This window comes from Lycium barbarum, chromosome 8 (assembly GCF_019175385.1).
Source record: "Lycium barbarum isolate Lr01 chromosome 8, ASM1917538v2, whole genome shotgun sequence".
NCBI classification, from domain to species: Eukaryota; Viridiplantae; Streptophyta; class Magnoliopsida; order Solanales; family Solanaceae; genus Lycium; species Lycium barbarum.
The window spans coordinates 121,968,515-121,991,424 of NC_083344.1; the positions used below are offsets into that span (position 1 = coordinate 121,968,515).

Below are 22,910 nucleotides of genomic sequence, written 5' to 3' on the forward strand. Positions count from 1 at the left end.
ACAACAGCTCCTTCTAAACAGTGTCATGTGGAATGAAGGTCTGCTTTTCTCTAAATAAGTATATCATAATTGACTCGGTCCAACTGATTTGTCGGTGACAGAGGTTTGATGCAAATGTATGCTCATCATATTGGTATCATTTTTCATGTAATAATTTTTTGAACTTTATTTTAGTTGGCGCTACTCTTCACATTGGTAGTTATAGATATGTATCAGGTCTTCTCGATTTTAACATGATATGCCTATGTTGTTTTTGATACTCTGCCTCAGTACACATACACATATGTGCGGGGTTATTGGTGAACTATTACGTTTAATGTGCGGTTAGCTGTCATTATAACTCTTATGTTTCCGTTACTCTTTCGTTTAAGGTTGCACCATCAATTTTTTGCAAATAGAAGTCTGAATGGGACAATTTTTCTCCTCTTTTTTTTTTTTATGGATTGCCATAGAAGAGTGGTCTACGGTCGAATCCTATAGAGAATTAGGACTAAATAAAGAACTGTGGCCGCGTACTTCTGATAAATTACTCTCTTCAATATATGGTGTTACTCTCTATTGTGTGTTCATGTTCCTTATTGATTTTTTGAGGAAATAATCTTAAATCCCAACTTTATAACACGTAAACAGAGAAAGGGAGTCTTTGATTTAATAGACCAAATTAAAGTTTACCTATATCTTATGTGATATGGATGGTAAGAACAAAGGTATGATGTTATATCTTTTGGTGTCGCTGCTTTGTTAGTGTTAGTATATGTGTCATGTGTGTATGCACGTTCGAATGTTCTGAGTATAAAGTGCAGCATGATGATTCGCTCGAGAAGTTGCAAGTTTTCTTTTTCTTCTTTTCACATCAGCATTCTAACAGGCTATTTACTCTTTTACCCATAAATCGGATATCCAAACTTTACTATCATTCTATTATAACTGAAAATCATACGGCAATAATTATGTGTGTTTTGTGTGTGCGTCTAATCAAGTTTATCACACCGTTTCTATCTTTATCGAGATGTGCAAAGAATGCGCTAAAGATATATGAGCAAAACTAGCGCAAGTTTGCCATGGCATATGTGGCTTGAAGTTGATGGGAACACATAGAAATATCAAACATATAAACATTGTGAAAAAAAAAAAAAAAAAAAGGGGGGGGGGGGGGGGGGGGGGCGCTGTTTATTGCATTTTTTTTTAAATTTCCTAAGCAATTTTAATTTATTTATAATTGATTAGGATACCAAGGGCTTGATGTGCTAAATATTGGATCCTAAAATTAGAAAGCCAGCTATTATCAAACATTGCTGCTATACATAAACTAATGCATCCATGTGAGAACTATTATGCTTTAAATAAAGTTCTTCGATCACAATTATGTTAAGCTAATTATGTTGTACCTAACTATTATTTAAGAATAGTGCATTAGGTTCTTTACCGTGATGAACGCATAAATTATATTGTGAAATAGCTTCAACTTTCAATATTTGTTTTCTTTAGTTCAACATCTGCACACGGGGTGCCTCAAAGATATTGAGATGCAAAGTTATTTAATTTTCTTATAATCCATTTTATGCCAATAAACTTGAATTTTTTTTCTTCAAAATTTCTAATAGAAATGAAAAACTAACAAAAATATACTAATAGTAAAAATGGGGCTCTATAAGTCAATAGCAATCAACTTACGGTAAAAAAGAAAAGTTGCCATTCCCTTTTTTTTTTAGCAACAATTTGAATCTTTTCAAGCTAACACATAATATATTACTGTAAGTAAAAGTGGGACTCTCATAATTATGAGTCCTAAGGTATATGCCTTAGTGGCCTTAGGGTAGAGGCGTCCTGTCCGCGCAGTATGAGGATGCTTATAGTATATATAAAAGCATGAACTTTAGCTTCATTCTTGCGCCAAATATCTCTATAAAAATATGTCATTTGTCAATTTATGAAAATTTCTAGACAACTCTGTTAATGAAAGACTCCTATTTTTTCTTAATATAAATTAGATTTGCAAAAACTCCTGCAGAGAATGTGAAAGAACATAATTTTCACATTTAGCTTAAAATAAGATAATAATTTTTTTTTGTAACACCTTCCGCGCATCGCGCGGATACTATACTAATATAAATAAAAGAGAGACATTGGCCCCGTGATGTGGCGCTCTTCCAAGGCAGAATACTTATTTATCTTTATTCTCCTGTTTTTGGCTTTTTTCCTCCTTTTGTACAAATTTATGCTACATTATATGTTAAAAAATCCAAAAAGTCACCTCATTTAAGAAAGGGTGTAACTTTCCGTTTTTATCATGTCAAGGTTACCTACCCAACAATTGTAACGTTTGTAACTACGGGTCTCTTCTAGCAGGCCCTTTTAATGTTCTTGTGTCCTGTCTCTGCTTTTTCCCGTGTTTTGCTCCAAGCATGTCTTTTCCATGGAAGAGTGAAGAAGACAATTGTATCTCAATTCGTGAAAGGATATCATATTCGTTCTCAAAGCAGTGGTGGATTTCCTCTTATGGTGAAGACTGGTTCCCCAGTTCCCTTGTGGGGTCTCCTCTTTGCAGCAAAATTGACAAAGATTTTTTCCTTCTAAAATTGACAAAGATCATTTTCAAAGGACACAGGCTTTGCAGCATCTCTTCATCCTTGGAATGCTTAGCGACTTGCAAATTAAAGCCCTCATGATTCAGGCAGTCAGGCTTCAATGAGAATCTCCGTGGCGCCGAAAATTAATAGGTACCATGAAACCCAACAGACTTTTGGAGGTGTTCGAGATGCGATGAAGTTAAAAAGAAAATAGATCTTTTACATTATCAGTACTATAATTATATCTTATGTTATTTGTTACAATAATTTCTTAAGTTTCAATAAAATGCGATAACTGGATACTCGATATCTATAAATTGTGCTAACGTTATGCTCAATAAAGAACAACCGATTCTTTTGGATCATCTACATAAAAGTCATATTCTAATCATCCTTCCAAAATTATCATTCTTTCGGAAAAGTCGAGTCTATGTTTCACGTTGAATGTTAAATTAGCAAGTTGTTTTCTCTATTGTGTTTTGATTCATAGTTGTTTCTTAATTTATAGGCTTTTGAACGGTCTCCTACATGTTACAGGTCTGGTATACGTTAGTGCTGAGACAATATTTAATTTGAAGGCTCCATTTAGAAATAAAGAGAAAGAAACAGCATGCACATGGCTTCATCTCCCCGAAGCATTTCGTCGATAACTACAAGTTCAAGTCATCACATAACAATCCTTTTATGTTTCCAGTTTTCACTTGCCACAGTTAAAGAAGAGCTTTAACATATGTTTGAAATATATGTATTCTGTTGGGAATGGACAATGGTTCTCGAAAATTTCATATTTCTATCAGAAGATAGAGTAGAATTCTAATGTCGTCCAGTGCTTGACACAATGTTTGCAGTACAATCTCTGCCTAACCGCCCACCAGCGAAGGTAGCTTAAACGAAAAAAAAATGCTTGCAATAGGAATCTCAATTTTGTGGCCATAGAGGAGTTGATCGCGTTTTTCCAGCACTTACTTTCAACAAGTGCAGACATGATAAATAATTATTGCATATCATGTCATTTGTGAATTTTTGTTATGTTTATTTAGTGTTGTATTTACATTAATAGCTTTTTATAGAACTGCTTATTCTAATTTAATACATGTAAGGTGTGGTGAATCCTTTTTTAAATAAAAAAGACAGAAGGATACGAGAAAAAATATGAAACACAAAATGTTCTACTTGTCATAACAAAGATTAAAAAAAGGAACACCTGCAAAGTAACAATTCGTGATTTCAGCCATACCTAATATCGAGATCGAGAGAGAGAGAGAATTCAATGAGACCAAGGGTGTGTTCGGTATGGAGGAAAACGTTTTTCGAAAAATGTTTTTCAATTTTTTCATGTTCGTTTGGTCAAAAATTTTGAAAAACATTTTCTTTAAGAAAACAAGTTCCTCAAAAATGGGGAAAATGACTTCCCTAATAAAAGTAGGGAAAACAAATCTATAAGTACATTCCACCAACCACCCAGCCCACCCCCAACTACCCCCACCCCCACCCCCACCCCATCCTTACGCCACCCATCCCTGCCCCACCCCCAACCCCCTCCCAAAAAAAAAAATTGTTTTGACAAAAAGGTTTTGATTTTTTTTTTTGCACCACCCCACCCCACCCCCCTCCCAAAAAAAAATTTGTTTTGAAAAAAAAGTTTTAAATTTTTATTTTTTATTTTTTGCACTACCCCACCCCACCCCTGCCCCACCCCCACAACCCTCCCCCCAAATTTTGTTTTGAGAAAAAAGTTTTGATTTTTTTTTTGTTTTTTGCACCACCCCACCCCCTCCCAAAAAAAATAATTTTGTTTGGAAAAAAAAGTTTTGAATTTTTTTTTTTTGATTTTTTGCCCCACCCCCACCCCACCACTCCCTCCAAAAAAAATTAATGGTGGGGGGGTGGGTGGTTGTGGGGGTTGGTGTGGTATGGGTTCATACCGGAGGAGGGCGGGGAAGGGAATGTGGTGGTTTAGAAAATCCAGAAAAAAATTAAATACTTCGAAAAAAAATATAAGGGGTGGGGGGTGGGCGTGGGGATGGGGTTTGGGTGGAGTTATAACTCGTAAGGAGTCTCCTCTAACAAACTCGGCTAAACGTATGTATAGTACAATCCCCGTAGAAGATGAACTATTTTCTATCTTAATTAAATATTTTTTTGAAGAAAAAGAATCTATACGCCTAACTCTACTTTTAGTAGCTATTAAAAAATGGGCCTCCAAAATTTAGAGGCCTAAATTACTTGCCTTAGTGGGGCAATTCACGGGAATGCCCTTATTTTGGGTTGGTCTTTAATTTTTGTCCCTTAAATTGGTAGTCTTTAATATTTGCACTTAGCCTAATACCATGAGGTTTGGGGTTTGAACCCCAGGTCAGTCAAAAAAAAAATCGCAAGGCAGAGTTTATAGCAAGTTACGCCTATTCGGGTCAAAGTTAGATCTCATGCAAAGTTTCAAACTCTACCTGCAGGTAAAGTATGCATTCAAAATTTTGCCTGAGGCATGCAAAATTCTGCCTTGTGAATGTCAACTTGTGCCTTGCGAATTTTTATTTTTTTTAATTTTTGACTAAGCAAGGGTTCAAACCCGGAATCAAGAGGCTTCTAGCGAAGGGCAAAACTTAAAGACCACCGATTTAAGGGGCAAAACTTAAAGACTAGTGCTTTTGAAGGGCAATCCCCATAAAAAAAATGGCCTTAGTGTCCTGTGTACTGAGCCAGCCCGGGTTTGAACCCATTCACTCAAACTTTGGTGGGTAGAATAACATTTAACAACTTTACGTGAAGATTTACACATTCTTAAAATCCACAAGTTGTTACTCTTGTACCTCAATCTCGCATTGCAATAGTCTCATGTGCTGACTTCCTAATAGATGATTCATGAATTCAACAAGCTAAATATTCTTAAAATATGTTTACGGGAACGCTTCATGCCTTCAGGCTTCAAGCATGCTGATCGCTTTAAAAAAAGAAAGTTCTTGTCTCATCATTGGCTTAAAGAGGAATAGGATCAACAAAAATGAACTCAGCCTGCCAGGTGGCAGCACCTTATCTTAGCTTTATAATATAACTTGCACTAGGAATTTTGAATTTTGAAGCACTATATACATATCCCGCTTCACATGCATTTCTTCATCAATGCTTCTTGCAAGAAACTAGTCCTTTGCTCCTGGTTCCTCCTTTTTCATCTTAAATATAACTGATTGGAGGATATATAACTACTATTGGGTTAGGGTCAGGTAATCTGCATCCTGAGGTTTAGATCAGTTCAATTTTTAATTGCAATTCTAGTCCTTGGGATGTAGATTACCTATTCCTTACTGCCAATATATACAATACTTTTCCGCAAGAGTGGCTCAGTTGATTGAGCATGGGCTTTCATAATGGAGGTCTCAGGTTCGGAACCCCTTGCCTACATCAGCAGAGGATTTTGCCTTCTGGGTCGAACTCGTCGCACGGGGCTTGCCTAGTGCGGGTTATCTCCTATGTGATTTGCGAGCTATTGTACAGGAGTTGAGTTTACCTGTGCGCACCCGAAGGGTAGAAGGATAGCGGCTGCGAGTTCCCATGTCATCAAAACAGAAAAAGTTACGTAATGACTACAAGGTAAACACCGGCATTCATTGAAGCACTATTAGCGTTTTCCTTTTTCCAATAAAACCTATTGGTTTTGAGTTGTGTATAGAATAGGATGCCATATCACAGTTCCAAGAAATTCAAAATCTAGAATGAGATGGTCATAATCATCGAGCAAAGCAATATACTGTATTCTGTATATACTGGTCCAAGGAATTCAAATTCTTGAAAATTTTGAAGAAAAAGGAATTTTAATTACAGTAATATATAGCTTTCAAACCATATAAAAGAACTTTTCACTTTCTATAAATTAGTGAAAAGAATAACTGTACAGATAAAGAACTTTACAGAATAAGTTGTGATATGTAGTCAATCGTCATTATATATTAACAGCTTTCTCTCACTCGGTCTATCGCCTTCACGAGGAGCAGTGTTGATCGTCACACTTGAGCAGAGTCATGATCCTCAACCTTGAAACACTTCGCCTGTTATTGAGAACATCAATGTAACTTCCAAGCCGACAACGATCGGAGTTTGTCAGTGAGAATGGGGGGTTTAGAATGAGTGATGGTGCTTCCACTTGAAGGAACTTTAACAAGCACACTGCTTTTGAATAGAACACCACTGCATTTTCAGTCCGGCTCATGTACTCGTCAACCTACCACATAATTCAATATCTAATAAATCCTTTAGATTGAATCTTAAGAGTCTAAAGATTTTTTATTTTTTTTTAAATCTTAAGAGTCTAAAAGTTTTTTTTTTTCACCCTAATGTTACATGGCGACAATTGTATATTGTAGCTAGTGGAAATTAGTTCCACCAGCGACTAGCAAGAGTAATATAAATACTTACTGCCCCCTTTCTGCCGAGATCAAGAGCAGATTGAAATATTATCTCCATTGCATCTGGCACCTCTGTATTTCCTAGAAACAAGTAACAAACAGACCTAAACGTCTCATCTTATTTGCTACGACCATAAAAAGTAGGTCTATGAATCAATTTCAAGCAAAAAACTTAAAACATTACCAAAACGAGGAACGCCTGATGTAAAACATTTGATGCACGTACACATAATACAAGCAATAGCTACACAAGAGTTGGTAATTCTATATCTCCAGATCCTTCTCAGAAACCATCCAGATCGCTAGCATATTTTTTTAATTAACAATGGGATTAAAGCTAAGCTAGGCATATAAGAGAGAGGGAGGAAATAGAAACAAAGGACAAACCAAAAGCACACTAACCTGGAATAGTGTCACAAATAAAGCACAAAGAGGTCAAATAAAACAGGGTGGCAAGCAGCACAAGTTTCAATACTTTTGTTGACATGGACACAAGTTTCAGTACTTATTCATACCAGGCACCTTTTTCTTTCAATAAGTCCAAATACTTACCTGGCTCTATATGTTTGGCGAGTTCCTCTGCCTTCCCGACTTCATTCAGAAATGCTCTTTGAATATGAGTTAACACATTCTCTAGCCGCAAAATGCTACAAGTGTCCTCTTTAATGTTGAGACTTACTCGACTGTCCCTTAAAATCTCCCTCAATTTGGTAGTTTTTTGGTTTGGACTTCCTTGAATTGCGGATGCCGCTTGCGTATTACAAATATGCAAGGCTTGTTTCCATATTGCAAGCATGACAAGCTCAATTGAAAATGCTTCCAGATGCCTACCTGCGGCAATCTATAGACAGAGCAGAGAAGTATTAGTGAGCAAACATCAGTAATGATCCAATATTAGCTTAGAAGCAGAATTGTCTGCCAAGCCAAAAAGAATCATGCGGTGGCAGTACTTCCAGAACATAGTAGCTAGAGAACACTGAAAAGTTAAATGCGTCTATTAACGCAAAAATAATTTCTAAAGAGTAGGCAGATACAAATGCAAAGATATCACCAGCATTCAAACATTTAGCACCACCTGATATTAACAAAGTTTGCGCATATTCAAGAGAAATCAACCTGATTGCTATAGTTGTAAACAAACAAGGAGTTTCGACTCAGCTAAAGTTTTCACCAGAAGACTTGATTTATTGATTGAATCCAATCAGAAATCACAGCTCTTTATTTTTATTTTCTTCTTTTTTCTCTATAAGGCAAGTTTGTTAGAATTGGCTGGCTAATATGGAGCAGCCCTATGGGAGTGCTACACAATACGAAGATAACCTATAAAGTGAAAAACATGTTTCATAGAACATTTATGGACACAGTCATGTTATGTGCGGGTAAAGGCTGTGCCTTTAATGCCCTTCCAACAAGAAAAGGTATAAATATGGGAACTTCTCTGCCATTTGGAGAAGAAGGTCGTCTCAGAAAACCTATAATCTCTCGAATGATTTAAAGAACAAAACACAATTCCAGACACCAACTAGATGTGATTCGGCTTATATCTTATCATTACACTTACACCAAGTCCGGTGTCATCAAAACTTGTATATCTTGGGATAAGTGCAAGATATAGAGAACATCTAGTTTTGGACAAACCCTACTTTAAAAGATGAATTATATAGTGTTAGAATATAATAGGAAAGAATAGAGTAGAACGGATACTACAGATTCATTAGCCGACCCAATTAGTTTGGGATTGAGGGCAGTTGGTTGATGATCTCATGTATCATGTATGTGATGTTTGGTTTACTTTACCCAGAAAGATAAATAAATGAAGCTTAGATCATAAATTACAAATCACAATAGAACGTGATACCATGTGAATGACCAGGTCCACCAGGAAAAAAGCTTCGTTTTGCTTATCCAATTCTTTTAAAGGTTTTCAGGAATTAAAAAGTTGACTGTATGTAAAGATGCAACATAGTTCAGAAACAACTCAAGTTTGTACCTATGCACCTTCTACTCACATTTGTCACAACAGAGATTTTTTCAACTGACACACAAAAAATGATTTCAAACTTAAGATACTGAACACAATGCACAGCTACAAATATGTTTAGCCCAATTTCTCGGAATAAACAGCAAGAAAAGTGAAACGAAGGTCTGTCTTCACCTAGATGAAGATGTTCATACTTCTACCTTTATCATTGATAAACGACTAGGACAATTACATCTTCACCATGCCTAGGTAACTTCGAAATATACTTTTGAAGTACACAGATGAAAAAGTTGATAAACTTGGATGATTCCAGCTTGAGCAAAGATGTTAGACTCCAACCTTGGATGCACTAAATCAATGCTAAACAAGAGTGGCAAGGCTGCCAGAGAACTGTATTGTTCTCAAAGTGAAGCGTATGAGGAAAAAAAGATGACTAAACTGTTCTCCCTCCACCTCTGCATGCTAAGAACCACCTAACATATTCAGATATAGCACTTCCAATATTTTTATAGGGGAAATGTCTTCAATGTGAGTTACCTTCTCATTTACCAACTCTGTGATAGCAGAAGCAGAATGTTGCAGAGACTCAACTCTGGCTATGCCATCAGTTGGATGCTCCAGAGGGTCTACAATATCAGTGGATCCTTGTGAAGCTCCTGGAGCAGAAGAGGGACTTTCCAACCTTAGTAGAGGACCTATGCTATTAGTTACAGGACCAACAATAATTACCAGCTCACCTAATGTGGAGTCTATGTCCCGAGAGGCTTGCAGGGAACAACTTGATCTAAATGGTGCATTGCTAAGCCTAGAAGCACCTGCTGAAGAAGATGAGTCCATGAGAGACCAAGATACAAGGACGTATTCCTGCTCAATCAACTCGAATGAATCCGCCACTGTTGAATCAGTCAATCAGGTGAATACCACATCAGCATATTTGTATCTGACCAAACTAATTATAGGATAAGCAAAAGGAATTAAAAGAAAATTGGGAACATTATTGCAAAGAGCGCCTCCTGGACATAGTCTATGGTCCATCAAACTAGATTCCTTCAGCTTGCCTTCAGAATGTCGGGGCTGGCCAGGACTAGAACCAATAATACCTGATTTCTGTATGATGTTGCTGCAATTCAAAGGAGGACCGATTTTGTTTGGAGCACTGGAAACTTCTTTCCTGTCATCTTTTGCATCATGAGAAAATCCACTGGAAGATCTCTGTGATATCCCAGCAAAAGGAGGACCACCATCAGGACTGCTGGAATCATTATCTGGACTAAATGGTAAACCATCTTCCTGAAAAGTTTCCTCAGTGCTCCTTAGAGGATTGGGTTCTGTCAGAGAAAACCCATCTATTACCCTTTGCGGTCTCTGATTCCTGTGTACCATGTCCAACACGTAAAGACCGTGCCTTGAAATGCGTATGTCATACCAAGTATTTAATTCATCAACTAGCTTACCAAGACAACTCATCAGGCTGCTTCTGTGCAAGAAATGGGTGGTCAAAGAACTGTTCAAATGTCAACCGCTCCACTGTGTGTTCAGATACGCAGAAACAGAAAATTTCGAACTTTTCATTAGAAAATGCCATGTAATGTTTACTCTGACTTAAATCTTATGGCCTTCTCAACGGCCAAAGCATGTAGAAAACTATGACCTAAGTACAGAAGTCTAAGTGTATGATGGATTTTAAACTGCTGAAGTCCTGACAACACAAAAATGAAGTATTTAAACTGTTGAAACCCGGACAACATAACTGAAGTACCTGGATTATGGCGCAATAATTTCCGACACAGATCTATGCAATGAGAACTTAAATTCTTGGCATCCAGAGGAAACTGCAATTTAGTGGACTTCACTATGTTTTGTAGCAACTACAGGAAAAATGGAGGGAAATTTTAGAAAAGGGCTGCAAGGCAGTTGAATCTAACGGGTCAATCTGAAACTGAAAGAACCAATAAGGTAAGTTACTACGCATAGCTGAAAAAGGTATTACACCTGTATTTGATTGTTTCCAGTAAATGGGGTTTTGCCAGTAACAAGCTGAAAGAGAATGGCACCAACACTCCAGAGATCTGCCTGCATTTGGAGCCAAAAGTTAATCGGTTTCCAAAAGAGAATAGCCTATGGTTGGTGTTCGTTCAAAGAGAATACCACCTTCGCATCATACTTTTGAAGTAGCATTATTTCAGGAGCCATGTACAACGGCGACCCACATAGAGTTTCTGCAAGCAACCAAGGCTGCAAAGATCTGACGAGAGAGAATAGTACTTTGAGTCATTGACGAAATAATATCTAGTAAATACGTTTTCTGAAAAGAGGTGAAACGTTAAATGAAAGACCTCTAGGAAGGGGAGCTTTAGGAGAACAGACGTTTCCAACAATTACCACAGATTTACCTTGCAAACCCAAAATCAGCAATCTTCAAGGTGGAGTTGTCATCAGTTGCAGACAATAGAAGATTCTGTTGGATCAAGGCAAAGGACACAAGTCAATGAGTTGACAGTTCCAACAAAATACCACTCAAATTCTCAAAAAGTTTCCGGAATAGTTCTTATTTCCCAAAGAAAGAATTACTACCAACGACATTATTCACTCGTAGAAAAACACATATTCAGCTTCCTTCCCTCAACTAAGGTGTACCAAATAGAAGATAAAAATACTAACATATGCGTTTACAGACAGTTATCTCCTTGAATGCCTTCCTTGTCCTTTGTTATTTAGTTTGAGTAACGAGTTAATTATAAGAAACCTATATTAGAGAAATGTGATTTGCTATTCAGGAATAAAGCAACTGCATGCCTCGATCACCTTTATCTGTATGTCATGCCAAGTATTTCCTACAGTTCAGTCATTATATATTTTTTTTCAAATCCTTAGCTACTATGAGCTGGTTATGCATAGAGAAAAGCTCCAATGATAGATATATGCTCATGACTTCAAAAAGGAAACTTCTGGAAAAGAACATGGATCTCAGCACCTAAATGCTCCTGCTTAGGCAAAAAACAACTAAATTCATATGTTCAACTTTGTAAATTGGCTTAACTACTGAAGTAAATTAAATTTGGAGCGTAGCACTGGAAGGAAATCAAACCTGAGGTTTTAGGTCCCTATGGATTAGATTGTTTTCGCGAAGGATTTTTAGACCTGATGCTGTGGCACATATATGAATATGAATATTACCATGCGGAATTCATCTAGAAAAGAATATTCAGTCTAAAAGTGAAAAGAGGAAAATAGGAAAAAGAAAAATAGAAGCTTTAAACGAACCTAGCTGCTGCATGAAATGTTTTGCAGTTGCTTCTGGGATTCTCCATTGGCGTCGTTGTATGTACATTGAAAGATCACCTCCTTTGCAGTACTCCAAAACAATATATATCTTTCCCGGCTCCTACAACTCATGCACATGATGGTTCTTTTAGAGCAAAATCAAAAGAACAGATATGAAGGTCAAGGTCCAAATAAATATTCTGTTTCTCTTTTAAGCGATTATCAAATCAGTCAGACAATGCAACTCCAAATTGCAGATATACAGTGCCAAATTTACACTAAAATGTAGAAACACTGTACCATCCATACATAGCTAGGGATAACCGCTGAATTTTACCATTATCTAGAGTTTAAAAAGAAAAAGAGCACAGCAGTTCAAGTTTCCATTGAACTTCAAGAAGGCAAAGCTGCTCTTTACACTAGAGTTAAATCTCCCTATAATCAATCCTCATAATTACATATTACTAATAGCCTCTTTGGCCAAGCTTCTAGGACACCAAAAGTGCTTTTGAGTAGTAGCAGAAGAAACTGTTGCTACAAAAGTATTTTTTTTCCCCCAAAAGTACCTTTCTAACCTCGGCAAACACAAATTGTTGTTCTAATATTGGCAAACGTGATTTTTCAAATTAATTAGCCAAATACAAAAAAACACTTTTCAAAATAAATAGATTTTGAAGGTTTGACCAGATAGGCTATACATTAGTACTACTCCCTCCGCTTAAATTTGTTTGTCTTATTTTCCTTTTTCGTCCGTTCAAAAACAATAATACCTCTTTCCCTTTTTTACAACTCTTTAATTTCAACTTTTCACATAACATATTTAAGACCACAAAATTAAAGTGTATTTTGGTACATTCTGCATATCAAACAACAACAACATACCCAGTATATTCCCACATGGTGGAGTCCGGGGAGGGTAGAGTGTACGCTGACCTTACCCCTACCTACCTCAGGAGGTAGGAAGGCTGCCTCCGCTAGACCCTCGGCTCAAGAAAAGGTGACAAGACAATAATAATAATAGGCAGTAATAGCAACAAAGATAAATGACGTTAAAGAAAGAAAGAAACATACAGGCAACCTATATGAGAGATTTAAAAAAAAAAGGGGGGATGGGGGGGGGGGGGGGGGGGGAGTGAACAAAACATTCTGCATATCATTAATTTAAAAATGTTTTTTTTTTTACTTTCTTAAACTCCGTGTCAAATCAAAACAAAATAAGGAAGTATTTGTTTACAATTTCGGCAGCCACTATAGTTTGCAACAGCAAAATGCGAATTTGTACAAAAGTATGGAATATTAATTATTCTAAGATTTATTCAACCATACATATAGTTCACACATTGAAATTGAATTTAAGTTGAGTAGTGGAACCTCACCTCAATCATATCATGCAAGCGAATAATATTAGGATGACTAATCCTCTGTAAAATAACAATTTCAGATTTAAGACTCTCCTTAAGTTTACTATTAAGCCGATCAGTAACAATCTCCTTGATCGCCACTTGTGTACCATCGACCACGTGGCACGCTTTCCACACCGTTGAAAAAGAACCCGAGCCGATTTGCTTCTCAATCAAATAATTACCAACCACAAATTTAGCCATCCTAGCAAAAAATTCCAAACCTTAACAATTTTAAGTAGTCAAGATTGTGCTAATTGCAGAATTAAGGAAATTCAGGTTGTTTTTTTTTTTTTCTTTGTTGAATTTTGGTACGGTGGTGTACGGATATGGATTATGGAGATGATAATTTAGATTGTTAGTGAGGAAAGTATGGTGATGGGGACTGAATCTTAAAGATAATATAGAGATTGGAGAGAGATATCAAATGTACTTCATCTTATTTTATGATTCAGTTTCTGTGTTGGATTTTGGAAGTTTGATGTTCCACTTTTTTGGATGGTTGTTAGGCCCCGTTTGGACTTGGTTTCATATTTGAACATGTAATTTAAATATTTTAAGTTGTATTGTCTCTGATAGATATAAAAATCTCAAAAATTGTGAAAATTATTAAAACATTCTCAATTCTTATACAATCTTACCAAATGAGCAAGTCATAGTTCATAACAAAATTAATACGCTACTAGAAGATCTTTCTAAAAAATACAACATCAATTAATCAAACTTTAGTTCAATAAAAACGAAAATTTAACATGAATAATAATGTAACTGCTCTTTAATATAATTCTCCCACATAAATTAAAAGTTGGTAGACATAAATAAAGATTGGTGGAAGTTAATGAGATTGATAAATATTGATGGGGTAATCGTTAAAAATATCTACCAATTTATGGGTCTTTTTTACAAAATATAAACTTATGGGTTAAATTTTATATTTAAAAAAATTGAAACCATGAGTAAAAAAGCATGTCCAAACGCTGGTTTGGGGCCATGGTTAGAAAACGCATGACCAAACGCCTACTTAGTAGGCGTTTGGCCATCAATTTTCAAACCATGGCGTTTGGTCATCAATTTTCAGTCATGGTTTGAAACCATGGTTTGAACCCAAATCATCCAAAAAGCGTGGTTTGGGGTTTGAAACTATGTAAATACAAAATTTAACCCATAAGTTAATATTTTGTAAAAAAAAAAGACCCATAAGTTGGTAAATATTTTTAACAATTACCCCATCAATCATTTACCAATCTCATTAACTTCCACCAATCTTTATTTATGTTTACCAACCTTTAATTTATGTGGGAAGATTATATTAAATAGTAGTTACATTACTATTCATGTTAAATTTTCGATTTTATTGAAGTAAAGTTGGATTAATTGATGTTGTATTTTTTAGAAAAGTCTTCTAGTAGTGTACTAATTTTGTTATAAACTATGATTTGCTCATTTTGTAAGATTGTATAAGAATTGAGAATGTTTTGCTAGTTTTCACAATTTATGGGGTTTTTATATCTATAAAAGAAAATACAACTTAAAATATTCAAATTGTTTGTCCAAACATGATTTGAAATCATGGTTTGAAATCAGGTTTCAAACCATGATTTCAAACCATGTCCAAACGTGGCCTTAGTATTGTTTCATAATGTATTGCACTGTATTGTTTTGCTGAATATACAGTTTGGATAAACTTTTTCGGTACTCGTCGTTACATAATTGCTAGACAGTAATAATTTGAAGGATAAAACTACAAGAAAAGTAGGGTACAATATAGAGCCATCAAAGGTATAATAAGAGATAAAATATGATTATTGTTATAAACCATTTGTCAAGTTATATTTTGGATGTATTATTAATGATCATACAACTAGAAATGTATATTGTACCACTTGACTTAAAATGATAAATACAACTTGCACTTGCAAGTTGTATCTTAGTTGTAACAAGTTGTGTCCAAGTTGTAGAGCAACTTGTACAAGTTGTATATGATGTAGGTTTAGAGGAAAAACTCTTCTATAAATAGAGAGTTTTGTCTTTTCATTTGTAACACCAAGAAAAGTGATAATACAATTTCTCCCTTCTCTCTACAAAATTATTGCTTTGCTTCTTTTATTTATTTACAATTATAAAACTTTATAACACATTATCAGCACGAGACTCTGTCATCTCGAGTAAATACTTTGAAAGCCTCGAAGGTGCACTTCGTGAAGTTACACGAGTGCAAGGGTCATAAAGAAATTAAGTTGATGCTATGTTTGTCATGGGCGGAGATCTGTCATATTAGCATGTTATTCTAGAGAGGGAAACGTACGATTCCAAGGGTAAGTTTTTAAGTTGTCTACCCTTCATGAGGTATGTATCTTAAGTAAATTTTATTATACAGTGGCTAGAAGGAGTTCTATTCCTTTCTAGCATACTGTTTCCTTTCCATGTTAACAAAGTTACATGATCCCATTATTGGATGAAATTAAGCAAAGGATTCAAGGATCCTAACGTTTTTTCAACACTAATTATTTGGTAGAAATTTGAGTGGCAAAGCACTGCTTGCATGTATTTAATGATCGAAGGTAAGTGTCCTATTTGGCTACACTACCTACTAATGTTGTTTACAATGGCGGGATCCATCACATTGGTGGGATCCATCAATATGTGGCATACGGTCATTTCAGGGATATTTTGGATATCTCATGGTGTTCATGTTGGCTCCTAAAGTAGCAATTGCCTTGAAGCTAGGTATACTCTCAAAGATATGTTAGAGAAAAAATTTATATATTATATGTCTTGATTTGCTTCTGAAGTAGCAATATCATTAAAGAGGTTCGGAGCTATCACGATTTCATATGCTTAAGGCACGTTCAGATAATTATGTTTAATTACTGAAGAATGAAAACTTTTGATAAATGTTGTAACTATAGATTCATTCCCTGAAGTTAATATGATAGTATGTAGTAACGCCAATAAATATGAACGTGTATTTGTTTGTGAAAATATCACGACTTATCTCCAAAATAGTTAGAACAATTAAGGAGTAATATTCTGAATATTCTATGTGCTTTACTCCGGAAGTAATAAACTCAGAAATCTGCTCTCGAAGTAACAAACTCAGAAATTTGTTTCCGAAGTAATAGAACTTTGAACTCTACTCCTGCAGTAGTAGAACTCTGAAATCTACTCCCGAATTAGTAGAACTCTGAAATTTACTCTTGAAATAGTAAATATTTGAAATCTACTCCTGAAGTAGTAAGACTTTGAAATTTACTCTCGAAGTAGTAAACATTTAAACTTTACTCCAGAAGTGGTAAAACTTTAAACTTTACTCCTGAAGCAGAAAGAATTGATAAAAAATTTGAGAAATATTCTGAAGCAATATCTTCTTGTGCTTGAGGAAAATAACGAGTTATTGATGAACGTAGTACGTATAGCAAGCACATTTGAATAATCAGGATTCATTCCCCGAAGTGAATGAAGAAATACCACAACCTATCTCCGGGAGAGATAAAATACAAGGAATATACATTTTATTTGTGTGGTATGAAATTAAGATGTTGCAGCATGTACTTGTCGTACATAGAAACATCTTAATTAGTTTTATCCAAGTATCATTCTAAGGCAAAAGGGAACAGAGTAGAATGCTTTCTGCTATAACCACATTGATGCATTATTGTTAGTTGTTATTGATTTCCTTGAAGGAGATAAACATTAATGTATCTCTTCCTAAAGGATGTGGTTACTATGTGGTTGCGCTTTGATACAAAATAGTCAGATGTTAATGGCTAATGTCCTTGAAGGAGATATTCCATATACTAAAGTTTAGAGCTAAACGTTTACTTTTTGTAATTTATAGTTTAATTTTTTTAAAAAATTTCCATTTGATTATTGTTTTCTTTCATGACACCAGTAGTGTCTAACCAAATTTTCTTTCGTGATACCAGAAGTATCTAAAAAATATTTGGTACTAGAAACTAATGATCAAGGGCTCCAGAGGAGCTAATTGTTTATCTATAAGTATCATGACACCAGCAGCGTCCAAATAATATCTGATTATGATAAATAAATTAAAGTCTCTCGAAGAGGTTATATATGATAGCACCATTTATCTTAGATCGTAATTGTTACGATGGAAAATAAATTGTAGTAAACCTGAAGTTCACTAGCCAAAAAAAAATGTTTATCATATTGAGATTACAAGTGATTTGAAGATTGAATATCCCCAAGTTACGGGGTAAGAAATACGTATGTGATACGTTACCCCCAGCATGATAAGATCACATACTGCAATAAACCAAAAGTTTATTAATATAAAAGCTCATGGAATAGTAAATCAGAAGTTTACTAAAATAAATAGCAGTCGTCATGGTAAACTTGAAGTTTGCTGGTACGTATAATTTTTTAGTTGACCTAACCATTTTTGGTCGTCTCGATTTAAATCTGATGTGCTAATTGAGTATTCGAAATATATTGAAGAACTAGAAGATTCTTCACGAATTTGTTTGTGTTGCTTGTTCTCATGATAAGTTGATTACACCAGCTAATGTTGGGACTAAATCCCCGAAATCCTGAAAAATATAAAATGTGAATGTGGGCCCCTTCACCTGCAATATGATGTCTTAAATAGATGTATCTATTGGATGGTCATATGTAAGTTTATTGTCAATTGACAGTTTGATATTTACGAAGTTTCTTGCTCAAAATAATTGAGTTGGAAGCCCAATTTTCAGAATATATAATCAAGACAATTCATCTTGACAATGCTGGTTTATATCTAAGCTGGTTTGGCATTGGATGCCTCCATAATATAGCTAAACCATTGCTTATGAGAACAGAGCTCCAGATGTTGGTATGAGATATGATATATTGCATACAACGACACTTGTATGCTTCAGACCAATAATTTATGATAAATTCTCCCCTCATAATTGGTTCAGGGTCATGAATTAGATATTTACATCTTATAGCTTTTGATGTGTGTATATGATTAATGGATATACCATGATGCACACAGATGGATTTCCCAAAGAAAATGGGGATATATTTTTCTAACATTAGAGGGAGAGAAAATACAGATGAGAAATATGTTGTGAATTATCATCAGTATGATCCTCAGATAATTCAAGTCAAATGTTGGAAGCATTTCCTAACCTAACTATTTCATATTTCATCTACAAAATGCTCTCAATGTCCCTGAAGGACAAAGTCTACAACATGCATGGAGCATGGTAGACCAATCGGTTCCAAATATAATAATCCTTGAAAAAAAAAGGAGCAAATGATAAAAATGATAATAATAATAAGGAGGCAATGTGCTCTTGAAGAGCCTACTACATAGCACTTCATGAAACCTTATGGGAGGTTCAGATACTTGAAAATAATGAAGTGATGAGATCTCAGTAAGTTATGTCGAATTGGGAACCGATAAAATGATATCTCGTTGACGATATCTTTGATACAATATGGCACGCAATACTGTATAAGATTGTGAGGATCTGAGTTCTACGTCTCTTAAAGCATGCGGACGTAGAAATAATTACCAAGTGATATGATACATCTTGATAAGCGTAAACTTTATTGGACCTGCAGTCCAGACATTACAAGTTCTTAGGAAACTTGTCCATAATCCTTATATGGATTAAATCAGGTAAGGTGAATGTGATTTAATCACCTTAGTGAATATTTATTGACGAAGGGAACAAAGATGAACCTGTTTACCCTTGTCTCTTTATGATAATTAGAACCTTTCATATTATTGTGCAAGTTGTTTACCTGAATATTTCTAGAGCTCTTGAAGAGTTAATATTTCTAGAGCTCTTGAAGAGTTTCCGAAAGCAGTAGATTGTCTGCTAAAAGATGTTGAAATGAGAAAATTAGATTGGTCCTGAAGTATCATATATTTGTGTAATTGATGCATTTATTTGTCTTGCTATATGTAACTATGAGCATGATATAATCTCTCTCCTACATAGAGATATTGAAATAAGATCAATTGCATATTGCAAATGAAAGTCCCGACATGAATATGTTTATCCTAACAAATATTGTCAAGTGTTTTGGATATACAGGGCATTCATATGATTGACATAAGAGTTCGATCTAGATATGTTATCTATTTTCATGAAGGATTACTGTCATACCATGTTATTTTATTGATAGTCAAGTCATAGAAAGAGAACAACACTTTAAAAAGCAAGTCAAGAGTGTACTTGGCGTGACTGCAACAATACTATATGACGATGATACAACTCTATCTAAAGAATGAAGATGCAGATGATCAACCCGTTCGTCAAATGATCATTTGACAGATCTGATAAAAAAGGCTCTGCCAACCTCAAGATATGATAAGTTGGTATACAAGATCGGAGTACATCATCTTCAAGAATTATGTGATACTTTAATCATGGGGAGTTAAATACGCATTGTACTTTTTTTCCCTTAACCAAAGTTTTATCCCATTTGGGTTTTTCCTGGTAAGGTTTTTAATGAGGTAGCTCTCAAAGCGTATTACTAGATATGTGTGCTCTTTCTCCTTCACTGGGACTTTTTTCCCATAGGGTGTTTCCTAATAAGGTTTTAACGAGGCACATCATCTATCAATGGACATCCAAGGGGGAGTGTTGTAAATATTATTAATGGATATCCATTTAATAATATTTAACCAAGGTTTTGTCCCATTTGATTTTTCTAGTAAGGTTTTAACGAGGCGCATTATCTATTAATAAACATCCAAGGGGGAGTGTTATAAACCATTTGTCAAGTTGTATTTTGGATGTATTATTAATTATCATACAACTAGAAGTGTATATTGTACCACTTGACTTAAAGTGACAAATACAACTTGCACTTGCAAGTTGTATCTTAGTTGTACCAAGTTGTAGAGCAACTTGTACAAGTTGTATATGTTGTAGGTTTCGAGGCAAAACTCTTCTATAAATAGGGAGTTTTGTCTTCTCATTTGTAACACCAAGAAAAGTGATAATACAATCTCTCCCTCCTCTCTATAAAGTTATTGGTTTGCTTCTTTTATTTATTTACAATTATAAAGTTTTATAACAATTATTAGATAATAAGTAAAGACAAAATGAGAAAAAATTATTAAGGTAACAACGTAATAAAACCAAATCGGTTTTTACATAAACTGATACTTTTCATCGTTACGTAACTGTGAATTTAACGATATGATATAATAAAATTAAAATAACAATCAAAATTAACGATATCATATAATAAAATTAAAATAACAATCAAAATAAATATTGTATTTACACTATCTTCACAATACAAACGGTAACAACCATCGAAACAAGCTTTTAGTGTAGCGTGTCAGGGTGCGAGGTAAACATACTTGCTTGATTTTAACTTTTTAGATTCTTTATTGACGTAATTTTCTAGAACTAATTAACTCATAAAATAGGAGTAATATTTTCTTTGCCCCAATTATAAATATTTTTATGATTATAAATTATCTAAAGAATGAAATGAAAAATTCATAACTAAGTTATTTTTAAATAAAAATATAAACACTTTCCAAAACAAACTACCATAAGAACATATGTTGTGGTAGAATGAGTAGAGAATTTGAAAGTGAAAGAAGAGAGTTTTTGGTGAAGTTGAATTTACATGCTTAAATAATCTAATACATAATTTTACAACAATTAAATTGTTGTAGAAATTTTGAATTATGTTTCCTTCAACGGGATACATAACAAATTAATTAACGTTTATAACAAAATAGACTGAAAATTAAATTAGTATACACGTTTGACAAGTTCCCCGTCCCCACAATTTGAATTAGCTCATATCAAATAGTCGATTGAGCACTATTATCATGTCAATCATAGTTTAAAATTTCTATAATATAAAATTGCCCTGCATTCACGATGATAATGAAGAGTGTAGGGGTTGTTTGGTTAGAAGAGTTAGAATAGATAATTGAAGTATAAACTTGTGTATAAAATAATACATTGTTCGATATCAAGTATCTAGGGTTTGTAATATAGGGGGACGGGGAGATTGACGGTGATGTCACACATCGCATTGGAGCGGAGTGGGTGAAATGGAGGCTTGTCTCTGGGGTTTTGTGCGCTAAGAAGGTGTCGCCAAGGCTTAAAGGAAAGTTTTATAGAGCGGTTGTTAGACCAGCATTGTTGTATGGGGCAGTGTACTGGCCAGTCAAGAATGCCCACATCCAGAAGATGAAGGTAGCTGAGATGAGGATGCTCAGATGGATGTGTGGGCATACCTGGAGAGATTTGATTAGAAATGAAGTTATACGGAACAAAGTGGGAGTGGCATCAGTGGCAGACAAGATGAGGGAAGCGAGGCTGAAGTGGTTCGGGCATGTGAAAAGGAGGTGCGAGGATGCACCAGTAAGGAAGTGCGAGAGGTTGGAGGTAGGGATGGGCATGGTATTGTATTTGAAACTTCGGTTCGATAATTTCGATTTTCAGTATTTAAAAATACTATACCATTACCATACCAAATTACATCGGTATGGTTCGGTATTTTTAAGTTCGGTTTCGATATTTTGCGGTACGGTAATTTGTTAGCCATAGTTTGTTCGACAACGACTTACATATATACATATAATAAAATAAAGAATTAAGACTTCGGCTATTCAAGAAACGTCTTAATCATATTATACTTGTCACACCCCATTTTTACCCGCGGAGGTTAAAATTAGAAGTACGACATATTGGTGATTCCTGTTTTTTTTTTTTGTGTATGTTAAGGAGTCGCCACCTAATTATTTACGGTGAATTAGGACACCTAAAGTTTATTAAAGTTATTTTCTAAGTTAACTGTGTTTAAGGTCTGCGAAACTTAAGATTCTAGATAAGAGTTCAATTAGTCTAAAGGGAAGGTATTAGGCACCCTTTAAGACCCATTAACAATGGTTAACCGACCGGACTAAAATTTAATTGGCTAAGAGAAAATATAGTATCGTAAGAAAAGAAAATGTAGCTTTATAAATGTAGCTAAAATTATAGATAGACATGCAAGAATGCTATTTAAAATAGAACTCATGGAAAATAATAATTTGTATAAAAGAGTACTTTGAAATACAACTCATAAATGTTGTTAAAGTTTTAAATGAAAGTGTAATAGTGTTGTTTGAAATAATACTTGTAGAAAACACAATAATTTGCGTAAAAAAGAGTTTAGTTAAAATAAACTAAAACAAACAGAATATGTGATGTTCATATGTATTTGGAGAAAAGTGAGCTATGCTGACTCACAAATTAAAAAAAAAAAAAGTTTTTGTAAGATTAATGTTGAATAAATTTTGAAGGCTTCATATAAAGACTAG

General features: G+C 34.8%; 1 protein-coding gene across 2 annotated transcripts; it reads right to left on the reverse strand.

Annotated features, from left to right (window-relative positions):
- Positions 1 to 6,298: 6,298 nt before the first annotated feature.
- LOC132607030 (serine/threonine-protein kinase ATG1c-like) lies at positions 6,299 to 14,108 on the reverse strand. 2 transcript variants are annotated; one of them, XM_060320816.1, is made up of 14 exons: positions 13,592 to 14,108; positions 12,216 to 12,336; positions 12,040 to 12,098; positions 11,345 to 11,409; positions 11,103 to 11,196; positions 10,944 to 11,024; positions 10,711 to 10,819; positions 10,406 to 10,478; positions 10,052 to 10,323; positions 9,689 to 9,844; positions 9,489 to 9,607; positions 7,523 to 7,811; positions 6,981 to 7,051; positions 6,299 to 6,786 (listed from the first exon to the last, which is right to left on the reverse strand). In XM_060320816.1, the coding sequence occupies exons 1-14, from the start codon at positions 13,817 to 13,819 to the stop codon at positions 6,547 to 6,549; spliced, it is 1,977 nt and encodes a 658-aa protein (XP_060176799.1). In that variant the 5' UTR covers positions 13,820 to 14,108; the 3' UTR covers positions 6,299 to 6,546. The 2 variants fall into 2 exon arrangements, with proteins under 2 accessions (XP_060176799.1, XP_060176800.1); XM_060320817.1 differs by lacking the exon at positions 13,592 to 14,108 and adding an exon at positions 13,098 to 13,278.
- Positions 14,109 to 22,910: the final 8,802 nt, after the last annotated feature.